Source organism: Phocoena sinus, chromosome 4 (genome assembly GCF_008692025.1).
Source record: "Phocoena sinus isolate mPhoSin1 chromosome 4, mPhoSin1.pri, whole genome shotgun sequence".
In the NCBI taxonomy this organism is placed as follows: Eukaryota; Metazoa; Chordata; class Mammalia; order Artiodactyla; family Phocoenidae; genus Phocoena; species Phocoena sinus.
The window spans coordinates 90,204,295-90,229,264 of record NC_045766.1 but is presented as its reverse complement, the minus strand read 5'-3'; the positions used below and the strand labels follow the sequence as shown (position 1 = coordinate 90,229,264).

Genomic DNA, 24,970 nt, shown 5'->3' with positions numbered 1-24,970 from the left:
CACAGGAAGTATTGTAAGAGATTGAAAGCAGGAAGACAAGGCCATAGGCAAGAGTGGTACTAGGGCAGTGGCAATGAGAATTACACAGATGGAGAGGATCAGAGCTTTGCAGAAGTCCTTGAAGACCTTCAATGAAATGCTTAGGAAAAGGGAGGATTCAAAACAGATTTTGAAAGTTTAAGCCCTATCACCATTGAATTTCAGTGGACAAGAAAGTGTGATATCTACAAGCTTGAAAATTTACTATGTAGTTCTTCCTTCAAATAATGTTAGAGGTCTGTTTTGATTTTTACACTAGGAGGCTCCACTTGTGATATGCACAAAAACATTAAGTAGTCTGTATTAGATTTTTATCTACTTTCATGTTAAACATTTTCATATTATTAGTTGTACAACAGCACATTCCAAAGAGTAGAAAGAACTAATGCTCATGTGTCTTATGTGGATATTGTTGTTAATCTTGAGACCCATATATCACAGAATGGGTTGAATCCTTCATTCAATAGTTAGTTCAATACTAATGTTAGACCAGACATTAAGCTATGCACTGTGTGTGAGGAACATAAGAGAGCTTTTGTCCTCAAAGAGCTCACTGTTAGTGAGAAAAAAATGTAAGCAATTATAACAACAATGTGATATATGCTGTAATACAGACGTGCACAGGTTGCTGTAGAAACTTAAGCAAAAGAAAACATCTTAAGTTGGTTACCAACCACAAACAGTGGTTGATGACTTTTAAAAAATTGTTTTTTTCCCCCAATTTGTAAGTTGTTTAAGTGGAGCTAAGGAAAAATACAATTTGAAAACCAAGACTAATTGCTAAAGCAAAGTTATCCAGGATGTGTTAAACATTTGGCTTTTGTTTTATTGCTAATAGGTTCAACTTCTTGGGGCCGATGGTCTAGAGCAAGATGTCGGTGAAACTGAAGATGATGAATCACCAGAACAGCGAGCCCGGAGACCAATGAATGCATTTCTCTTATTTTGCAAACGTCATCGCTCCCTTGTACGTCAGGAACACCCCAGGCTTGATAACCGAGGTGCTACCAAGATACTAGCTGATTGGTGGGCTGTTCTCGATCCAAAGGAAAAGCAGAAATACACAGACATGGCCAAGGAGGTAGGTTACAGTGACGAGGTTTTATGGTGACCGTGAGCAACCAATCCTGTAACCCCCAGTCAGTAAATTTGGAGTCCGTGCTAAAGGTCTAGCAGCACGAAGGTGAATCCTTGAATCAAATGTTATGTGAAGACATACAAGCTTTGTTCCTATTCCTGAGTTCCAAGTCCACCTTGCAAATACTGGTGAGGTGCCAAAAGCAACCTATTACCAAGAAGTTTTTTCTCATTGTATATATTCCACTGATTGATGTGGGGGATTGATTTTTATGAAGGTGATTTTATTTATTATGAATGGTTTTTGTTTTTCTAGGAACCTGCTTCTGCTGTCAGAGAATGCCCATAGTAAAGATGACAATATTAATCTAGTTTTGATGCTGAATAGCTTTGTAACCATATCTAAGTCAATCTCTGGGTCTCAGCTTTTCTTTTCTTTTCTTTTTTTAAAATATGTTTTAGAATGAGAAAGTTAGAGCAAAATTTGTATCCCTTCCAGCGCTAATACTTTTTGATTTTTGCAATAAACGCAATTATCAAGAGATTTGCCTTGACTTGTTTCTGTAGGTTGTACAGCATGAATATTTAAAACCAGTAAATGAATGAATGGCAGTGGAACAGGATGTACTGTGATGTGTGCATGCATGTAAACACTGTGTAGGCAATAGTTAGGGAGAAGTATTTATGCAGGAAGGCTATTCAGAGAGGTGGGGCATTAATTCCAAAATGTGAGTAAATTTCTTGAAAAATTGTATTCTAGTCTGTTCCTAAAATAATCTTAAATGAATGTGAGTTCATTATGCATTTAAAATGTATTGTCTAGTGGATTTAGCAAGTAAGGGGAAAGCAAAGCAATATCATTGTGGTTAAACTTGAAAGGAGTAATTCTAACTGTTTCTTGAGCGTTGCAGCTTGCAAATAATCTTGATTCCTAGCCATGCAAACATTTGGTTAAGTTCTATGGAAAGATGAACCAGCAGGGGACAAACACAGAGTTTCAAGTGAGACATTTTATTAGATATCTCAGTATGTAGAAAAATAGTTCTTTCAACTGCTGTGGTTTTATTGAGTTTTTTTAACAAGCTAAGATGGAACATAAAAATTTCTTATGCAATGTTCAGGGAAATTTGAATCCAGAGTAAATGATTAGCATAGTTGCTATGTAATTAACGATTACATAAGGCTTCAGGAATTAACTGTATTGTTAAAGACAGGATTTTGACTATGTAGAGCATCTAGAAAATTTAAAATCAATTCCAGTAACCTACATGATTTTAAATGTTGCAGGACATTTTCACGAGCATAACAGTAATTAACAGTAAAATTTTCCTATTAGCTTTAGATCCTTTCATGGTCATGCTTATATGATAAAACAAACAATTATCTGAAACCTCATAGGGAACTGCACAAACTTCCTATAATTAAACTCTTGAGTTTGTTTTTGGATTACTGTTTTTGGATAACATGCAACCTGTCTCACTATACTGTTTGCTTTTTCTTAAATACTGCTACTTTACAAACCAAATAGGTGGCCATTTTTAAGAGGAGGAAGCATTATTTTCATACAGGAATTCCTTTACTAATTACTTAATTAGCTTCACAGTATTTGCCATTGTGGTGAGTAATGAAATCTAAATCTGATAAGGTGCCCCCCACTGCAAACTGCGTCAAGTAGAGACCATAACTGGATCTTCCATCTCACAACTTGCCTTGTTGCTCTTATGAAATATTGTCTTACTTCTAGTACCAAGTGTGGAAGGTTCAGTTGCTTTGAAAATCCTTTATACAATTGGTTTCTAGGCATAAGTGATACTTGTTTCAACTTATTGACCAAATGGTTTCGAAATTACGTTAAAGTGCAGGTAATTGTGCTGGTGCTTTTTGTGTTAATATTGCAGCCTTAATTGAAATGTCAGTTTAATCAACAAAAACTTATTGGGTGGCTTCAATGTACCGGGTCTTAACCATTGTTCGTGATAAATATGGTCTCAGTTCCTCAAGGTCCCCTCTCTCCAGGCAGTCATTTTTAAAACAATTTTTATATGTGTAACCTTTTAATTTTAAACCCCCAATTTAAAATGTGTTCTCTATTAGGAACAAGACATAGTCTTGCAGCATAGTTTGCATGTGAGTGTAAATAGTTATGTGATGTTCACCAATATCTATTCTGTCATTACCAATTGAATGAGAAGTACTTAATTTTTTCCATTCTCTTCTTGTTTTTAAAATATATTCTTAAAGTAATAATTAATACAACTTTGAAGAGATCTTTTTTTTTAACCTGTTAAAACTTTCTCTGACTCTTCCCTTGCTTTTTGATTATTTTCTATTTGTGCGTCTGGTAAGAGGACATACCTGTTTGGGGATTTGTTTTCGGTTTCTTGAATTATTTCTCAGCACTGATTGGCATTGTTGAAAAAATGGTTGAATGAGGGTTTCGTATTCTCTGATGAATCTCATTAGAGCAATAATTAGTTATAAGTAATTTAAAAAATACTGTCCTAAGGATATAACCTGGGTTCGTTTCTTAAATTCGGCAGTGTGCATGGTGGTGCAGTGTTGTGGTCATTCACAGGCTCTAGCTTCTTCAACCGCCTGTTAGGAGACCCAGAAACAATATTAGTTTTCCTTTTATCATTTTCCCTTACAAATATATGAATATAAGCCTGCATTTTTGACTAAGATATTGCTGGAAACTTCCACATGTCACTTAAACTAATAGTCATAGTTAATTAATGGACAGTCAATGTAGAGGATCACATATGTTGTCCTTCAGGTAGAGCAGAGTCAGTGCAAAGAAGAGGGGAGGACCTGGAAAGTTAAGGCAATTTTGAGTGACCTTTATAATACCCCCTTCTTTGGTTTTTGTAGGATCTGAGGCATGAGGCAGAATGCATGCATTTATTAATTGGTTCATTCCAGACTGGATGTTTTACCTAAGCACAAACATGTAAAGTCAGCTATCCCATTCTTCAGAGCAGGGATCTAAGGCTCTTTGGAGTTAGTATCTTGACCACCTCTACATTGGTGGAGCCTGGGATACTCTTGCCTATTTGACTCTAGCATCCTTTTAGTATATACTACTCACTTTAGACAGCTGAGAGACTAGAGATTTGAGTAAGTCAGTCAAAAATGGTAACAATAACATGTCGTGGGTCTTACGGGAAGAGTCTGCCTGTGCAGAGGTTGGGGTCAGGTTGGGGGTATTTCAGAAAAGGCTTTATGAAGTTGATAGAATTTGGCGTGGGCTTTGGTACAGGATTTAGAAGAAAGGCAAGGATAAGAGCAGATATGGAAAAGTGAGAACAATTTCAAGAACAAGAAAGTTTTACCCCAAGCCTGGGGTATTTGTATCAGAGTAACAGGAAATGATGATATAAAGGCAAAAAATCTTGGGAGACTGGCCTGAAAAGTTGGAAGTTCAGTTGTGTGTCAATAAAAGAGCTGTGGAATTAAATGCAATAAAATACAGCTTGAAGGGAAACCGTAATAGCCTTTCGTAAACGTTGGTATCTGTTGTCGTCAGTAGTCTAGGAGAGATTATCACCACAAATCTCCATGGGGTCTTTAGTGATCAGTTCTTCCTCCATGTTTCTTCAAGATAAAATTAACATATTCATTCCCTTGCTTTGATTTCATCAGAAATGTAGTCTTCTCCAAAGAAGATTTACCGTCATTTTCTCATGTATTACTCTGAACAGTTTTTGTTAATTATCACATCATGCTTAACAGAATTTGTATTTTTACAAGAATGTTGTGGCATCTTTCATACTACTAAGCTAGAGCAGCACCTCATTTATCTCCACATTCTGGAGGAACAAGTGTTACACAAAAGTGATTTCTAGGTAGATGAAACTTTGCTGTTTCTTTAAACACTCTTATTTTATATACTTATCCCAGAAATTTTATGTAATATTTTGTTTAAATACTTCCTTACTTAAAAATTTCAGAATGCCTGTTAAATTTTTTCAAAATTTCAACCCATTGTTTCTCTACAAGAATAATTTTATAATCTGTAACTTGGTGAGACTTTTGTGAACAGTTGAGTTACAGTCATATTTTTATCTGTATATTAAATTATTCTTAGCCCTTTTGTTCTTTTGAATTTCCTCTTTGCTTTTCCATGAGTCTTTCTTTTCGGTCCACCCTCAGCTGTCAATTGACATTTCTTTCTTCTGTCAGCCGCTTTGGACTGCCTCTAATGAAATGACTTTACTCTGTGTGGGGTTCTCTGAGTATCACTTAATTAGGGGCCCCACCACTTTGCGGGGAGGTGGGTAGTGAAGCCAAAGATTTGGGCTTCATGTTTCCCAGTACTTTTTGTTTCTGAGACCTTTCCCATTCCTGTGTTCCAGATGTCAGGACTTTCTTACTATAAAAAATATTCAAGTGTTTATTTTTGAAATAATAATATCAAGTTTTGAGTATTGCTTTATTCTGCCCAGGATTCCATTATAAACATTTGACTCACTTAATCCTAAGAATAATCCCATGAGTTAGATGTTATTTTCCGAAAGCTAAGGATGAGGACACTGTGGCCCAGAGGACTTTAGTGACTTATCCAGGGCAGCAAATTAGTATTAGCAGAGCTTGGGTTCTCATACTTGGCCTTCTCCATTCTCAGACCTTTCTGAGTTTCCACATCTATAAATGGCAATAAAGATGCCTGCCCTCACAGGGTCGAGATAAGATGCAAATAAGGCATTGTGTGCACAGGCATGGTCTGAAGTTTAAAATGCTATACAAACGTTAGTTGTTCCTGATAAGCAAACTTATGTTTGTTTGTATTTGTTACTTCTTTACCTAGTAATCTTTTACTGTTTTTATTAGGGCCTGTTAACACGCTGAAGTGCTACTGAAATACAAAATTAGTCTTTGAAACACAAGAATCAACAAAACTAAAATGCATCATTTGCCCAACTTGGCAGATACTGTCCAATGTGATTAATAATCCTTAACAAAATAGATGTTCCATTAAGTGAGCTAACTACTTGATTTCAGAAACATCAATCCATTTGCTAATTGTTAGTAAACACTACCATTTAAATATTCAAATCATAATAAATTATAGGGGCTTTATAAAGACCCCATAGCTAGTGATAAAAAAAAATAGACCTCATAGTGAGTGACACTGAGAATTTAAACTGAGTCTCTTAAAACTAATTTTTGGTATTGGTTTCAGATGTTAATATTTGGATTGATTCAGGGACCTAATACTCCAATATCCTACAGTAAATCTTGATTACTTTGGAATTTGTGGTCATTCAAAGGGATGTAGGTAAAAATTAACTTTTGTACCGTTTGAAATATTGCAAATTCATGCCATAAACTGTTTTTTAAAGAAAAGGTTTAACGTGTTTAAGGAGATTACTAAAGCTAAGCGAACATATTTTTTAAAGAAAACATTTTACAATTCAAATTAGTTAACATGAATTATCTATTCATACATTTTCAGAAATGTAGATAGTTTTCTTACCCAGATCCCTATCTACCTTTTAAAATGTACCAAAATTACATTTTAAAAGAAATTCTGAAATTTTTGGTACTTTTTAAATAGTGCTAACTGATTAAACTGACTTTCTCCTCGTTACCCAAATTAGGGAGTAAAATTGTCCTTTAAAAAACTTTGTATGTTGAAATGAACTGCCGTTGCCACAGTAATCCTTATAGGCAATTTAGGCAACTGTATCTGTAGCCAACTCAGTTTTTCCCTTATGACTTTTCTACAAGAGAACCAAATAATTCCCTGGTCACTTATTCAAGTCACTTTTTGAAGTGTATAGTTTTTACTGGAGTGGCTTTAACATGAAAGTTTTATAGGTTAATGTATAATTTGAAATATTTTTGTTCTGTTGGAACTGTAAACTTAATTCAATGTTCTGTCATATAAAAGTCTAATTAATTTTCTTCCTATTAAAATATCTAGTAAGAATAATTCAGATCTAAATGAGAAGTTTTAAAGTTTTGTGAGGGAAAGTTCCTAAAACTAAGGAAGTACAAATTAATGCCACTTCTCAAATATCTTCCTCTCCTCTTCCACCCTGTATAATGGGATTTCTGCCTGCCAATGTGAAAAGGTACAGCTGTCTCAAAATTCATTAGCTGTCTCAAAATTTATTATGCTAGGGATTCACTTAGCCCCCTGCAGAGTTCTAAGATTTAAAAGTGTGTTATAGCTCTTTAAAAATCAGATAATTCCTGTGTAATCTCTCCTTCATAATTCTGGTAGATTTTTTTTTTATCATGGTGATATTTCACATATTTGCACCAGAATCAGCTCTCTTTATTTGTATAGATATTCCCAGGGTCCCTTATTACTGGACCTCACCAGGGTTATCATTCTCTTTCACTCTGTTGAGAAGATCTAGACTGTAATAATAGCTAGAAATACTCCTGGACTTTTTGATACATCCCCTCCCCTCCAATTAGAGACAAACAATTGGAAGACAGTTAATAAGTACATCTCTCCTTAAGGTGCTTTTTAAGATCAGATTTCCCATTCTTATAAATGATCTGCAAAAGTATGTAATGTTGAGACCCAATTTTTTAAAGATTAACATAATAGAGTGTTGTCTTTTGGTATATAGTAATGCCATTGTCATATATGAAGTAGACAGAATACTGTGGCAAAGGGTATGTATTTAATACCATTATTGAATAACAGTGATATGTTATTATTGCTAATGAAATGTGGTAGTAGTTGAGGGTGGACAGAAGGGAGCCAGCATTTACTGAGCATCTTGTGTAAGTCAGGATCTGTGCCTATAAGGTAAATTCACTTAGGTTATCTAATCAGTTGGAAATTTGCAAAAATAAAACAGGAATTTTTATATTAATGGGTGATTTTAAAAAATCAGTGTTTTAGCAGGAGGTTAGTTACCTAGGAGATAGGAGCAGTAGCCTGTGATTGATGTTCTTGGAGGATAACTGAGCTTCCCCTCCCACCCCCAGCATGAAAGCCCTCCCTTGGGGATCTGGATGGGTGGGCCTGTCTCTTTGGTCCTTTCAGTCCTGTGCTGATGGATTTTTGCCCACATGGTTGACCAGCTTGCTAATACTTTCACTCAGCTATTTGCTTCAGACTATATATAGTCTTTTTTCATTTCTCCCTTACTCAGCTTTCTCTGTAATCCCTTTCCTAATAACCTCATCACAACAAATGATTAAGCCTTTCTGTTGTCTCTTATAGCTGAATCAGAGCAAGTGATTGATGATGAGCCCAGTTCCAAGGACAGACATCCTCACACGCTGAGGGTTCTTCCTGCCTCCGCCCTCACTTGGTGTTCATACACTGCTTGTGTTGACCTGTGTGTCTTTTCATGCATTTATGGCATCTCCATCTAAGGACAAGGGCTGTGTCTTATTCTTTTCTGTGTCTCCTACATTCTCAACCCTTTTGCTCAAATATATACTTGATTGAGCTAATGAATGTTGTTTTACATCGAGTTTAAGAATCTGCAAGGTTAAAATTGTAATACATTTATAGAGCATTGACTCTCATAGTGAATTCTCAGTCACCATTTTCCGTAAAACCTCACATACTCCAGGCGTTTCTCTTGCCTTTTGTTCTTCAACACATAGGTAGCTTCCCCTTTTATGGACCCTCTGCAAAACCATTTTTCATGCCTGAGCCAGGGGAAAGTCTGTGGACCATGTATAAGAAGAAGTAACATTTTGATTACTGATTGTGGATTGTAAACAGTTTGAAGGCAGAGACTCTAATTTATGCTCTTTTAGTCCCCAGTGTCTGACCAGTGTCTGTCACCTAGTCCATCCTCACAAAGTATTGAGATGGATGTGGATGGGTGGGTAGAATAAGTGCAAGAGAAAGAGATGTTTATGGTCAGTGATTGTCTCTGCTTTATGTTATCTTCAGCACAGCTCCACATCATAAGTTAGTTTAAGCTAGCCTTTATTAATACCATCAGTGCTTTTAAAAATAGTTGATGCTGGTAATAATTCATTCATAAGAATAACAGTATTATCATTTTCATTACACATGTTGATTTTCATCAAAGCAAATTGCTAAGTGATTCTTAGAAAAGGATGTAATATTTACTGGGAAAGAACTTACCTAGCAGATCGACAACATTGGAGGGGAGGAAGGGGACACCTAAGAAACAGAAGAAATCTGAAGGCTAGTGACATCCATCTGTGTAGTCCCATCTGTGAATTGGGACTTTTTTTTTTTTTTTGCTGTACACGGGCTTCTCACTGTTGTGGCCTCTCCCGTTGTGGAGCACAGGCTCCGGACGTGCAGGCTCAGCGGCCATGGCTCACGGACCCAGCCGCTCCGCACCATGTGGGATCTTCCCGGACCGGGGCACGAACCCGTGTCTCCTGCATCGGCAGGCAGACTCTCAACCACTGCACCACCAGGGAAGCCTGGGACTTTTTTCTTCAGAAACCACCAAAAGTACCCAAAACTTTTAAAATTTCTTATGACAAATACGTTAATTTGTTTGATAGTCTTTTGTTACGTTATAGAGTGGTGACCTTTGTCCAAATGACTTTTCATCTGACAGACCAGCTCGTGTGCATTTTGCTGGGACAAAATAATGATGCATGTGCCTGCTGCTTTCATCTCACCCTATCATTTGTCACTTTCCATCACCAGACAGCAGGCGAGCCTATTTGTCTGCCTCAGCTTAACATGTAAATCCCCCCATGCATGTGAATGTGCTGGGATAGAGTACCTCTTACATTACATTGATACCTCCAAATTTATTCTGTTATGTGATGGTAAATTCTAGTTTGCATCTGGCCTTGTATCCCATTTTAATTATTTTTGTAGGAAAAGTAGAACTGTATCTTACTGTTTTTTACGCTTACCTTCCTTCCTCCTGTACCTATGTATCAATATGCAGATATACAGCTTTTAGTTAAAAAAAATGGATTATTCAGAAAATTTGAATTAAGGGTGATTCTTTGGGATGATTCTAAACCATTGACTACTAACACTGCATTATATTATTTACGGTACAATTTTCATTTATATGATTTAAAGTGAAGTGGTGGAAAAAGTTTGTTAGTTGGATTACATATACTTTTCTTACACTAAGGGTAAAGGAACCTTTTTTTTCTTTAATGAGTTAGATAAACTCATTAAATAAACCTTTTTTTCTTTAATGAGTTAGATAAACTCATAAACTTTTGAGCTTACACTAAATTAATTTTACACACAGAGTGACCATTTTAAAAAGCAAGTTTAGGGGATTGAAAGAATTGTATTAATTAAATAAGGTATCTAGCAGTAATATAACAAAATCATGGAAGAATACATGAAAAATACATTTTATCAGATAACATAACCATTGGTAATATAACATGAATAGCAAGAAATATATTTTTGTTTAATTATCGCCAGGAAAGGGAAAGAAATGACCGAGTTGGGGAAAAGGGAGAAAACCACAGAAAAGTGAAGGAGAAAGGAAGATATTAACAGTGAAGTCTAAAACCTCCAAATAAAGACATACAGTTTGTGATGGATTAATCTGCAACATCACACATCACAGCTCTCAGCATGTTCACTTTTGAGATCACATGTGCTCATTACAAAACCCTGGGATGTTACCAGGTGCAGCTACACTTTTTAGATGGAAGAATTGAGGCTGAGAAAGGTTGTATAATTTGCTTAATGTCCACAGCTGGCTAATAGCAGAGGTGGGTTTTGAACCCAGGTCATCAGACTCTGCATCCAGTACTCTTTCTTCTACATGGCCCTGCATCTTCAAAGAACTAAAACGTTCTGCATCAGTTTGCCCTACTTTGTTCCCCTTCTCCCATTCGTGATCTTGGTGCTTATATCCCACAACTGATTACTTTGCTCTGTTAGGTGTCCCTGCATTTGCCTGTACAGTAAAGCACAGATTTAATTTTTAACATACTTAGTAAATTAAGCAGTGAGCAGAATCTAGTTACTGGCCCTGGGACTGACTCACATTTTGTAAGGTACTTGATACCTACTTTGAAATAGGTGCTGCTTTACACACCACATTATGAATAACTCCCTTTCTTTACCAAGGTCAGGTAAGTTTTTGGATCCTAAAAAAAAAAAAGAAGAGGATTAAAAGATACAAAATGTGTTGCCTCTGAACCCTCATCCCACAAGTGAACTTTCTAGCAGATAAATTCATGTCCTAGCTCTAAAGCCCTGTACTGAGATTGTCATTCTTCTACAAGGAAAGAACTTACTGAAAGTGTTTTTTTATTCATTATCTAAATAGGGGAGTAAGGTGAAGGTACTTTTTCAATCTATGTGTTAATTAAAATATGTTATCTATTCTTTATTTATAGTATAAAGATGCATTTATGAAAGCAAATCCTGGCTACAAATGGTGTCCTACCACAAACAAGCCTGTGAAATCCCCAACATCCACTGTCAATCCACGGAAGAAACTGTGGGCCTTCCCATCTGACTCTTCAAGAGACTTGTCAAGCCCCAAGAAAGCAAAGACTGAAGAAATGCCTCAGCTTAACTTTGGGATGGCTGGTGAGTTTAGACACTAATTTCACCAATTCATTTAGGCAGTATTTTTAACAGATAATAGAAAGAGAGAGAAAAGCAAAATTTAACCAATAGGAAGCAATGGCAAATATGCAGCATAGCTTAAAGCTTTGGAGTATAACATACATAGAATGTGTATATATAATATAGTTAAAGAAAGGAGGTATGGACCAAGTGGTTGAGTCATTACAAATATGTGTGGATTCCTGACATTGACATTATGGAAAAGCAGACAGCAATGTGGAGATTGTCTGGAGCTCAGGGAATTTTATAGTGTAACAACATAGCTTACAAACTCATTCACAGTATTAAGGTGTCCCAGTAAGCACCTTAGTTATCTTGGATACCAAAAAAACCACAATTATATAGATCATCTGAGGATATTAAACATCGAAACCAAGAGTATGAACAACTCTATCACAAATCTGTGATGGATCTGACAGCTGTTTCTTAGAGGGAATTTCCATCCTACCCTCTCTCTGGCCCCCATTCCTGTTACGGGCCAGGCAAATTTAACATTCCAGATGGTCCCATTTGTTATGAGACCTTAATACTCTTTGGGTGGTAAGGAATGCTACAGCATTTATTACCATGAAATAAAGCATTTATATTCACCCTGCAAATGATTCTATCTTCCATGGCTATTATAATACCGTAATCAAGAGAGGAGTTTTCTGGGATGAAATAGGGAGATTGGGCAGGATGGAAGCATTGAAGTTGGTGTTGAGCTATAGGGTTCCTGTTTCATTATTACAAGCAAGTTTTCTTTAAGATGAGAGCTCTGAACAGTTTGCAAAATGGAAAGCTTGGGAATGGAAGTTAAGCAGTATTGTGAGGACACTTCATTTTTTTAAATAGCCAGTAGGCCTAATGAGATTTAACAGTGCAGTGTGTGATTCATGGTATAACAAAGTGTGTGGTGATGTCATATATAAATCTAAGAAATGCAGTCTGATGCAATGGCAGCATTCTGAGGGAACAAAGTCTTCAGGTGATTGTTATGTAAGTGTCTGTAGTATAATTCTAGGTGAGCTTCCAAAATGATGCTTTTGCATATCCCAGAGGAATCAGAATAGAAATCTGTCCTTGTTTTAGCTGTTACTTTGTATAATTTTAGCTTCAACCCACTTGCTAGTAGTTTTGGTGAGCTCTCTAGACTCCCCAGATTGTGTCAGTAAGAGTCTCTTATAAAACATTTTATCATCAGGACCAAATAAGCGGATATTATTACTGGCTTCTAAATAAATTCCTTTGATTAGCATTTATCTTCCATTGCTTTTTCTCCCAGTTCTAAATCTAGATTGGTCTATGTAGGTTTTTTTTTTTTGCACACAGTGGCTCTTCAAAAACCAAAAGTAATTGTAGATAAACTACAGAAAGCAGTGAAAGATGTCTGCCTGTAGCACCGTTTCTGACAGTTTATTAATCTACCTGTTATACCTACAAATTTAAAGTGGGACCTAGACTTCAACCAGGATATTTACAAGTCAGCTTTTATTTTTTATTTTTTTAAATTTATTTATTTAATTATTTATTTTTGGCTGTGTTGGGTCTTCATTGCTGCACGTGGGCTTTCTTCTAGTTGTGGCGAGCGGGGTCTACTCTTTGTTGCGGTGCGCGGGCTCCTCATTGTGGTGGCTTCTCTTGTTGCAGAGCACTGGCTCTAGGCACGCGGGCTTCAGTAGTTGCGGCTCGTGGGCTTGGTAGTTGTGGCTCAAGGGGCTCTAGAGTGCAGGCTCAGTAGTTGTGGCGCACGGGCTTAGTTGCTCTGCAGCATGTGGGATCTTCCTGGACCAGGGATCAAACCCATGTCCCCTGCATTGGCAGGTGGATTCTTAACCACTGTGTCACCAGGGAAGCCCCTACAAGTCAGCTTTTAAAAACAGCATTCTTTAAGCAAAATACAGGAAGGAAGGACAACAACTTTCTCACATTTATCTCATTATATATAAGGGCCTGTGACGGATGTTGGAAATCCATGATCAGAGCCCAGAGCCCTTGTTAAGCTAGTGTATAGCGGATAACGTTGGTGTGATGTTCCTTTTTAACACAATGAAAGCAAATTAATTTGCCTTTAATTGAAGCATGGTGCTTAGCTGTTTAAATCTAGGGGATACTTTAGGGCTTTTAGAGGCCAGTTTATGCTTTTCCTCAGCATGGAATCTCATTTTGCTTTGTTTTCCCAATAGTCCTTGTCACATGACATTTTGCATTTTGAATAACCCCAAAGCAGTCAAGTGTATAATTTCCAAGGAGGGAAAGCTATGTAGAATTTAATTTAGTAGACGCCCTCTCGGTGAAGGGAAAGCAGCTATTTATATAAATATATTTTTGATATATCCAAATAACATTATATAAATTAATATAAAAGATGATGATTTCTTGTCTGTGTTTTAGTGTCTATACAGCAAAGTCATATTGGTATATAAGTTAAATAAATTATCATGGAAGTATGTTCCTATTTTACTTTATAATTTCAACTAACACATTTTTATCTTTATTAGAATGCAATTATGCAAGACTCCTGATCTCTAGAATGGCAGCTGCAAACGTATTTAGCTGCCCAAAGAACCAAAGTACACCTTTACTTTCTGCTAAATTCATTTCTCTCTCCTGATTTTTATTTGCCAGTAGATTTACGTGTCTCTTTTAGCAGCCAAAATAGTTCATAAACTTAACATTTAATTAAGGATGGGCTCTTAAAACAACAACAGAGAGCCTTATTTCAGCAAACCAGCTCATGTTCCTCTGTGTATTCCTACGTGGCTACCTTCCAATATGGAGCTGTTTTGTGACCACCTGATTGTTTGGTGACATATTTTCCCCTCTACTAAGCCATTCCTTCCTTCCTTCCTTCCTTTCTTCCTTCCTTCCTTCCTCCCTCCCTTCCTTCCTTCCTTCCCCTCAGATTCTTTTTTCAAAAAAATATATATTTTTTAATTTGACTATATGTAAGATGTGGTCAGAGTTGCTTCATGAGTTGCTGAGACAGATTATATTCAAAGATGTACTTAAGGGCCTATCTTTAAACAAAAAAATCAAAAAAGAAAGAGAAGAGAGACACCTTAATGTCTTCAGGCAACACTATGCCGGTCCTCATTTTGAATTGTAGAGAGATTACATTTAAATAAAAAGTGCATTTATTGAGGACCAATATGCACTGGGATAAGCACTGACTTAGGCAGTTTCAGATATGTTAGTTCATTGAAGTTCTGAAATTTAATTCATTTAATACAAACTTAAAGTCTGTAGGTTTCTTATTGTCTGTACTTCCCCTGTTGAGATATAATCCTGGGTCATAGATCTACCAGTTTGCTTTCATTTTCTCTTTCTTTTTCTGTTGATTATAGAAGGAATGAAAACAAAGACCTTTGGTAGTATAAAAAGGGTTCATTTTCAATGTTAAAGGTATTTCGAGGCCTTTCAAGGAAGGGCCTAATGTACCCCTAAGATTTAAGATGTCATAAATATATCATTGTTTAATTTAAATTTGTTTTTGAAAGTTTTAACGAAAGAATATTTGAACAAAGCCCACTAGATTTTTGGAGTCCCCTTTGTAAAATACCTCTATGTTCTCTAGTTCCTCTGACGGCCTTGTTCTTTTTATCAGCCTGATATCATGTGGCAGAAATAACAATTTGAGAATAACAATCTCAAGTTTCTTAGAAGACAAGTATAAGCACTCTTTCGTTTTAAAAAAAAAATCCATCCAAACTCCCCATGCAGTAAGGAAAGAAGCGTCACATTAGGAAATAATTCATGTTATAAACAGCTGTGATATTGAAGAAAGTATTTTGTTGGAATGGTGGACAACAGTGGTATTTAAAAAGCTCACGAAAGTATGAGTACTAAGCACATGTACCCCAGGTTTTTCCCTCATAAAGAGTTTTAGAAGTTTTCTGTAATAAGTTACGTGTGGTTCTGTTGGATTTCTGATTGCTAGTCTTTGTGAGTATTCTTTTTCGACTCTGGATTATATGTACTTCATGGTTATGAATTGATGATTTACTTGTTTTTGACTTATTTAGATCCTACTCAAATGGGAGGCCTGAGCATGCTGCTTTTAGCTGGAGAACATGCTCTTGGTACACCAGAGGTAAGTGGTCCCTCATCCCTCTCCACTCTGCACCTGCTGGGGGTTGAGAACACAGACATTTGTGTTCTGTTCACACTGTTAGTTCTACAGTTTCACTTTTTACAGCTCATGAATAAACTCTGCTTTTAATTGTTTTCATTAAGATCTCTATGTGCATTATATTGTGCCTTGAGGGTAACAGAGTGGGGTACATAAACCCAAAAGGACACAAACACAAGTCAGGTGCAGATTTTGAGGTTCCCTGAGCATAGGAATAAGACTTGCAATGTACAGATAATTAACATTTGCCATGACTGTGTCATGGGGTCCATAGAGTGGATCCTATGATTAATTCATTCTATTCATAACATTCTCTGCTTTTGTGATGTTCTCATTAGACTTGCTAGTGAAAAGATGAGAGTTTAAAAAAGCATGAAACTGTCAGTCTCTCTGGTACCTAAATAAATACAAACTCCTGTTTTTGAAAATCAGGAAACATGGCATTCCAAGATTGCTTATTTTTTAAAATGGAAAATGAAAAAGGACCCAGGCCCTTATGACCTTGGTTTCATTTTTTATTCCCTTGTATTGTTATTGGGCTGTTTCTGCTAAATATTTTTAAGTATGGTTTTGATAGGCAGGTAGTATCCGGTAGCCATGCATAGTTTGCATTTGTGGAATTCCTCTATTTTCCAGACCCATTTAACAGAGGCCAGATGCAGTGACCTGCAGATCATATTATTTTACCAAACTCAGGTCCTTGAGCTGGAAGTTTTTCAATCCCCAACCAGAGTTGCTATTTAGGACAAAATAGCAATTTTATTGCATATATATATTTTTTTCTTTCTTTCTTTTGTTTTTTAAGTCGTGTGCGTGCTATATGGATTACAGTTGAAGTCTATTCAGATAATCGTTTTAGAGGATACCACATAAGATATTTACATCACAAAAGGTTTTTATTATTTACAGTTTATATTTGGGATCCATAGTAGTTGACCATATGTTCAATTTGATTTAACTTTTTATTTCTGTTCAATTCAGTGTAGCAATAAATGTGTAAATTTGGTGGACTGGTAGTTATTTACATTGTACTAATCTTTAGCTAGAAAAAGTAAGCATGGCACTTTGTACTTTGCATACTCATTATTCAGCATGTTTGTACTTCCTTACACAATAGCCTTCTCTGGCATCATTTTACTTTCTAACACATGGATGCTCCCTAATAGCAATCAGACTAACTCTCACTTGGGTGTAGAGTATCCCAAGCATGTTCCCACAGGTGAATGTTGGAGCAATAATGCACATTTGACCTTTCAACACAGTCTGACTCATGATTTCCAAGAATACACTATATTGTGAGAGTTAGTATCATCTTTTCTAACAGATTAGATAATAATGGAGTTTTCTTCCCAATATCTATTAGCATTCCTTTTAACTTTCAGGAAAAAATGTAAACAAATAAACATCTAAGAACTTACAGATAGATGCTATCTGTAAATGCTAGTCAAAGAAAGGAATACTTTTTTTTCTTTGATTAAAGTTTCTCTCTTGGGCTCTTTTTAGTGAATAGCTCTTCTCACAGCTTTTAAGGACAGCAGAGTTTGACACAAGCAGTTTAAACCATGCATTGGTCAGCCTTCCATTTCTGATGAAGGGGAACTGTTTTTTTTTTTGTTTGTTTGTTTGTTTTACATCTTTATTGGAGTATAATTGCTTTACAATGGTGTGTTAGTTTCTGCTTTATAACAAAGTGAATCAGTTATACATATACATATGTTCCCACATCGATTCCCTCTTACATCTCCCTCCCTCACACCCTCCCTATCCCACCCCTCCAGGCGGTCACAAAGCACTGAGCTGATCTGCCTGTGCTATGCGGCTGCTTCCCACTAGCTATCTACCTTACGTTTGGTAGTGTATATGTGTCCGTGCCTCTCTCTCGCTTTGTCACACCTTACCCTTCCCCCTCCCCATATCCTCAAGTCCATTCTCTAGTAGGTCTGAGTCTTTATTCCTGTCTTACCCCTAGGTTCTTTATGACATTTTTTTCCCCTTAAATTCCATATATAACTGTTTTGAAAATTCTCAAGCTAAAGAAATAAAGTTAAATGGCTTAAAGAAGTAAACCGTACAGGAGAAGGGAATTTATGCTAAGGAAGAAGTTGCCAGCACTTAGGTCTTTAAGAACCACTTCTAAGAATACAACTCTTTCTTCATAATCTCTACTTTTCATCTCAGATATATTTAGGTCATTATTGAAAATAATCTTGAGATACTGAAATAATAAAGCAGCAAAATTTGTACAAAATAATGCTGTCTCTAAATATAATTAGTTTGAGAGTTTATGTCATAGGTATCAGTAGATTTCATTTAGCACCTAATTTCTATGCAATGTCTTATTCCAAATATGTAGACATGGTCATAGAACTTTAGGGGCTTATGTACATTGGCAGATGACAAATACAGTGAATACATACTTATATTTTTAAAAGAAAATTATAAATATAATGAGATAAGGAGAGAAGTACAGAAATTTCATGCTTCTGACATTTGGAACAATTACTATGAAGTCTGTTTATACTATTAGGTAGGACCAGTCAAATAAAGTGACATTTTACAAAACTTCGGCCACAGAGGAGGTCTAATCGTAATGGCTTTTTAAAATGCCACGAGAAAATTCTTATTCTGAAATATTTAAAGGGAGATTTACCTTTGTTCAATAGTCTAAAATCTAATCACATAGAAAAAGTCCTCAAAAGTCTATTTTTTTAATATAGAAAATTTAATATAGGTAATAGCTGTATTTTTAAAAACAATTCTAGAAGGTAGAGAGGCTTGCTGTTACAGGAACAGTAAAATTCCAGGTTAAAAGCTTCTTTGGCCTGTACAATTTCCCAGATCTACATGTGATGTGCTCTTAGGGTTTTCAGAGAGAAATTATATGTTCTTGAGATAGCAGTGAGCAAATAATAACAAGCAAAATGTTTGAGTTTCCTCTTTTTTTTCTCAGTCTTCTGATTAACTCTGAATCTGCCACAATAGATTTTTGGCATTATCAGGTCAACATTTTTATATGCTACTGTTATTAAGCCAAGCTTGGTTCTGAAATTTGTGTCTCTGATGAATAAAAGGGATAAAAATTGCATTTATAGTTTGTTTGTTTCTTTTTCACATAAATGATCAGTCCTGTATTTTCTTTATACCCAGAGTACATTGAAATGCATTACATATTTGGGATAAATTTTAAAAAGCAGTGTTTGTTATTAAAGAGTTTATGGATTAAAGAAGCAAAATAAACGTATAGGCATGCCTCATTTTATTGCAGATATTGCATTTGCAGATATTGCATTTTTTACAAATTGAAGGTTTATGGCAACCCTGTGTCCAGCAGGTCTATTGGCAACATTTTTTCAACTGTATTACTCGCTTCATATCTCTGTGTCACATTTTGTTAATTCTTGCAGTATTTCAGACTTCTCCTTATTATTATATTTGTTATGGCGGTCTGTGATCAGCGATCTTTAATGTTACTATTGTAATTTGGGGAGGGGGTGCTACAAATCACACCCACATGAGACAGCGAACTTAACTGATAAAGGTTGTGTGTGTTCTGACTGCTCCACCAACCAGCAGTCCCCCCTCCCCCTCATCTCTCTCCCTCTCCTCAGGCCTCTCTATTCCCTGAGACACAACAATGTTGAAATTAAATCAGTTAATCACTCGACACTGGTCTCTTAAGTGTTCAAGTGAAAGGAAGAGTCACATGTCTCTCATTTTAAATCGAAAGCTAGAAATGATCAAGCTTAGTGAGGAAGGCGCGTTGAAAGCTGGGAAAGGCTGAAAGTGAGCCCTCTTGCGCCAAACAGCCAAGGTGTGAATGCAAAGGAAAAGTTCTTGAAGGAAATTAAAAGTACTGTTCCATTTAACACACAAATGATAAGAATGTGAAACAGTCTTATTGCTGATATGGAGAAGTTTTAGTGGTCTGGTTAGAAGATCAAACCAGACACAACATTCCCTTAAGCCAAAGCCTAATCCAGAGCAAGGTCGTAACTGTTCAATTCTATGAAGGCTGAGAGAGGTGAGGAAGCTGCAGAAGAGAAGTTTGAAGCCAGCAGAGGCTGGTTCATGAGCTTTAAGAAAAGGTGCCATCTCCATAACATCAAAGGGCAAGGTGAAGCAGCAAGTGGTGATGTAGAAGCTAGAGCAAGTTATCCCAAAGATCTAGCTAAGATACTTCATGAAGGTGGCTACACTGAACAACAGATTTTCAGTGTAGATGAAACAGCCTTCTATTGGAAGAAGATGCCATCTAGGGAGCAGAAGTCAATGTCTGACTTCCAGGCTTCAAAAGACAAACCCACTCTCTTGTTAGGGACTAATGCAGCTGGTGACTTAAATTGAAATCAGTGCTCATTTACCATTTGGAAAATCCTAGGGCCCTCAAGAGTTAGGCTAAACCAACTCTGCCTATGCTGTATAAGTGGAACAGCAAAACCTGGATGGCAGCATATCTGTTTATAACAGTTTACTGAATATTTTAAACCCACTGTTGTGACCTACTGCTTAGAAAAGAAGATTCCTTTTAAAATATTACTGCTCATTGGCAATGCACTTGGTCATCCAAGAGCTCTGATGTAGATGCACAACGAGACTAATGTTTTCATGCCTACTAACACATCCATTCTGCCACCCATGGAACAAGGAGTCTCTTCGACTTTCAAGTCTTATTACTTAAGAAATACATTTTGTAAGGCTGTAGCTGCCATATATATATAGTGATTCCTCTGCTGGATCTGGGCAAAGTCAGTTAGTTGAAAACCTCCTGGAAAGGATTCACCATCCTAGATGCCATTAAGAATGTTTGCGTTTCATGGGAAGAGATCTAAATATCAACATTAAGGGAATTCCCTGGCGGTCCAGTGGTTAGGACTTGGCGCTTTCACTGCCAAGGCCTGGGTTCGATCCCTGGTCAGGGAACTAAGATCTCAAAAGCTATGCAGTGCGGCCAAAAAAATAAAAAACAAACAAAAAAATAAACATTAACAGGAGTTGGGAAAAAGTTGATTCCAACCATCATGGATGACATTGAGGGGTTCAAGACTTGCATGGAGGGGCTTCCCTGGTGGCACAGTGGTTGAGAGTCCACCTGACGATGCAGGGGACCCGGGTTCGTGCCCCGGTACGGGAAGATCCCACATGCTGCGGAGTGGCTGGGCCCATGAGCCATGGCCGCTGAGCCTGCGTGTCCGAAGCCTGTGCTCTGCAATGGGAGAGGCCACAACAGTGAGAGGCCCGCGTACCGCAAAAAAAAAAAAAAAAAAAAAGACTTGCATGGAGGAGGTAACTACAGATGTGGTGGAAATAGCAAGAGAACTAGAATTAGGAGCTGAAGATGTGACTGAATTGCTTCAATCTCATGATAAAACTTTAACAGATGGGGAGTTGCTTCTGATGGAGCAAAGAAAGTGGTTTCTTGAGCTGGAATCTACTCCTGGTGAAGATGCTATGAAGATTGTTGAAATGATGAGAAAGGATTTACAGTGTGACATAAATTTAGTTGATAAGCAGTGGCAGGGTTTGAGAGGATTGACTCCAATTTTGAAAGAAGTTCTGCTGTGGGTAAAATGGTATCAAACAACATTGCATGCTGTAGAGAAATCCTTCATGAAAGGAAGAGTCAATTAATGTGACAAACTTCATTGTTGTCTTATTTTAAGAAATTGTCACAACCTCTCTAACTTTCGTCTACCACCAACCACCCTGACCAGTCAGCAGCCATCAATGTCGAGGCAAGACCCTCCATCAGAAAAAGGATGACTCACTGAAGGCTCAGATGATAGCATTTTTTAGCAATAAGGCATTGTAAAATTAAAGCATGTCCTTTTTTTTTTAGGTATAATGTTATTGTACACTTAACAGACTACATTATAGTGTAAACATAACTTATATGCTCTGGGAAACCAAAAACTTTGTGAGACTAGCTTTATTGCAATATTCACTTTTGATTGTGGTGGTCTGGAACCGGACCCGCCGTATCTCCGAGGTTTGCCTGTATTGAGCAACGCAGCCATCAGAGAGTGACACCCTACCCGCCTCCCCCCCCCACACACACTCAAAATAGCAGCCTAAGCTTGTCTCTACTGACACCCAGTGAAATGTAAGCATAGAAGTCTTATTAGGAAATAACTCCATAATAGTGAAGGAAATGGAAACGAGTGTTTCCAATGAATATGAGATTTTAGCAAACAGAAGCTGAAAAACGAATGAAGCTTTTTAATCAAGAAAATGTGGTATAAGCTTAAAATATGCTAACCAGGGGGCTGTAGAGAGCCAGTCCATTCTACAGTGTCTAGCAGCTTAAGTGAACACTTTTCCTTTTTACTTTAAAAGAACAAGAAAGAAAAAATAGAAGAAATAAAAGTAATAATGTTCACATCAAACTCTGGGAAGAGCTAAAGAGAAGGCAGTTAGTTACATTGAGTTAAGCCTTCATGATTCATATCGGTGAGTTACTATCTGAAGATGAAAATGTAATAAATAAAGTATAAGTATTTGATCTAGAATTTCTAGAAGTAATCTTCAGGACTGAAAATTTCTATAGTGTTATATTTTTAACTTATTTTAATAAAAATGTAAAGCTAAATTAAATTTAAAAAATAAAGGCAGGGAGTGATACATTTCAGAAATGGAAGGGGAGATTATTCAACACATAATAATATAGAACAGCTTGGAATAATATTGCAAAGGTCGACATTTCAGTATTGGACCTAAGTGAGCACCAGAAAGTCATCTTGGCTAGAACAGAAAAGATGGTTTGGGGAATAAAAGAAAATAAGAAAAGTTAGGCAGAGTAATCTTGGCTGATGAAAAGGTTTGATGGTATCAATATCTATTCAGTTGAATGAATGAACTGAAGGCAAACTTTCAGATGTTCGGGAAGTAATATTAGACCTGGGTCTGTGATTTCAGAATGCCTAGTTCTTTTGTTGGAATGAAGAGATACGACAGTAGAGTTACGATCAAGCCACGTTTTTCTTTGCCTTCCATCCTGTAAAATGGAACTATTAATACCCACTTGTTTTTCTTTTTCTGACTTACTTCACTCTGTATGACAGACTCTAGGTCCATCCCACCTCACTACAAACAACTCAGTTTCGTTTCTTTTTATATACACTATCAAATGTAAAACCGATAGCTAGTGGGAAGCAGCCGCATAGCACAGGGAGCATAGCACAGGGAGATCACCTCGGTGCTTTGTGACCACCTAGAGGGGTGGGATAGGGAGAGTGGGAGGGAGGGAGACGCAAGAGGGAGGAGATATGGGAACATATGTATATGTATAACTGATTCACTTTGTTATAAAGCAGAAACTAACCATTGTAAAGCAATTATACTCCAATAAAGATGTTAAAAAAATAATAATAATACCCACTTGTTTCTAACTCCCAAGACATCTATGAAGATGAATTAAATAAAACCTGTAAGGCATTTTCACCTCTCCTGAAAAGCATTCTTGTAGGTACCTAGTATTATTACCATAATTTATTCTTGGTATTTCATACTTAACTTGAAAGCTTATATTATGTCAGGCTATTACTCCTACAGGCTGTGGTATGTTTTACTAGCAGCGTATTCACATTGAGCAAATAATCTGTTCAAGATTGTGTAGCCATGAAGTGACATAATTAGGATTTGAACCCGGGGGACTAGCTTCAGTCTTCATATAGCCTACAGGGACCTTTGTGATTCAGTCCCCACCCACCTGACCTCAACTTGGGCCACTTATGCAGTGGTGTCTGCACCCTTACGCAGCCATTTCATGAGTGCTTTCTGGGGACCAAGTACTGCACTAAGCACTTACACTGATTATCTCATTTCATCCTTCCATGAGCCTTAAGAGGTTGGTTTATTATTCCGCATTTCGTAAATGAGGAAACTAGGCTAGAGAGGTTAAATAGCCTGTCTAAGGTCATAGAGCAAGAAAGTCATTATACTAGGATTTAAACCTGTATATTTTCCATTAAGTAATGAGGTGGGTGAAATCTAAGATAGAGGAAAGGTGATAATACCAATACTTGTTAATGAATATGTCTATATTTAAAACACTGTGAGTTTTAAATTTAAAACAAATACAGATTTTTGATAAAAGTGAAAGTTTTCCCCTTTCTTATAATATCTGATATCAGTGAAGTGGGGAAAATTATTTTACTGCCTGTTGGTACATTTGAGCTAGTTTGACATGTGCCTCTCTTAGGCTACTATGTTTGACTACTCCAGGATGCCTAAATCTACTGAATTCCAACCCTATCCCCAACTCCTGCCCCCTCCTCACTGAAGCTGTTAATTTCCCTTCTCACAGTTTTATAGCTTTTAAACATATTTTGTGAGGAAATACTATACTTAAATTTTACATTAAATAGGCTCTTTGAGCTTTCTCAACTCCGGTTAGAAACCTCTCCTTTTCATGTCACTGCTCACTGCCCACTTTGGCTGGAACTGCCCATCCAGCCCAGCCTCTTCCGTCTCTCTGCAGTGGGGCTCAAAGCCCAGAGAATCAAGTCCTTCTACCCAACCAGATTGACAAACATCCGTCCTCATTGAGTTCCTAGGCCACGTTGCTCAAGACAGTGGTGAACTCACATGAGCTCTTCGGTCTCCCAGAGATGGTGGGAAGGGGTAGTGGGGAAGGTGGGCAACAAGTGAGCGGGAAGAGAAAGAGGAGAATAGAGAACAAGAAGGTAAACGAGAAGGGTGGTACTGTTGCTGCTGCGTTGTCGTTGAGAGCATGTTTGTATACACGACTGCATTCTGTTCTCACAGTGTCCTGTGAAGACGTCAGTAGCGTTGTTACCTGTTTCATCAAATGAGGAAACTGAGGCAGGAAGATGCTATGGTTTGTCTCAACTACTGTAGCAGTTTGTAGAGGTGACCTGGAGTCTGTCCTGGACTTCCATCCTAGTGCTCTGCCACATGGCTTAGAATGATAGGAAACTTGACTCTGGTAGCCCTGGTGCCCTGAGAAAAACCAGGGACTTATCCTTCCTCTCAGCCAAATGACTTGACTTACATTCTAATTTTGAGGCGCTCACAACTCTATGCGGTGCTGTTGGGTTGCGCTCCTCAGGGTGGCCCCGCTGTCTCTCAACTGCAGCCCAGTCCTAGTGTCTGCCAGTCAGGTGCGCTGCTTTAGTCCTCAGGTGCTCCTTTACCTCATTTAGGTTTAATTAAGAGTGGCTTCATTTTAGTCCTTAAGTAGGTTTTGAAGGACT

The 24,970-nt window shown here is 37.2% G+C and overlaps 1 protein-coding gene across 6 annotated transcripts in view; it reads left to right on the top strand.

The window, feature by feature from the left end:
* Nucleotides 1–24,970, top strand: part of BBX (BBX high mobility group box domain containing) — a 286,866-nt gene that overhangs the window by 190,312 nt on the left and 71,584 nt on the right. For all 6 annotated transcript variants that reach the window (XM_032630202.1, XM_032630206.1, XM_032630203.1 and 3 more), the window contains 3 exons: nt 878–1,120; nt 11,413–11,608; nt 15,652–15,719. In XM_032630202.1, coding sequence (XP_032486093.1) covers nt 878–1,120; nt 11,413–11,608; nt 15,652–15,719 — 507 coding nt within the window. The remainder of the gene's footprint in view (nt 1–877; nt 1,121–11,412; nt 11,609–15,651; nt 15,720–24,970) is intronic.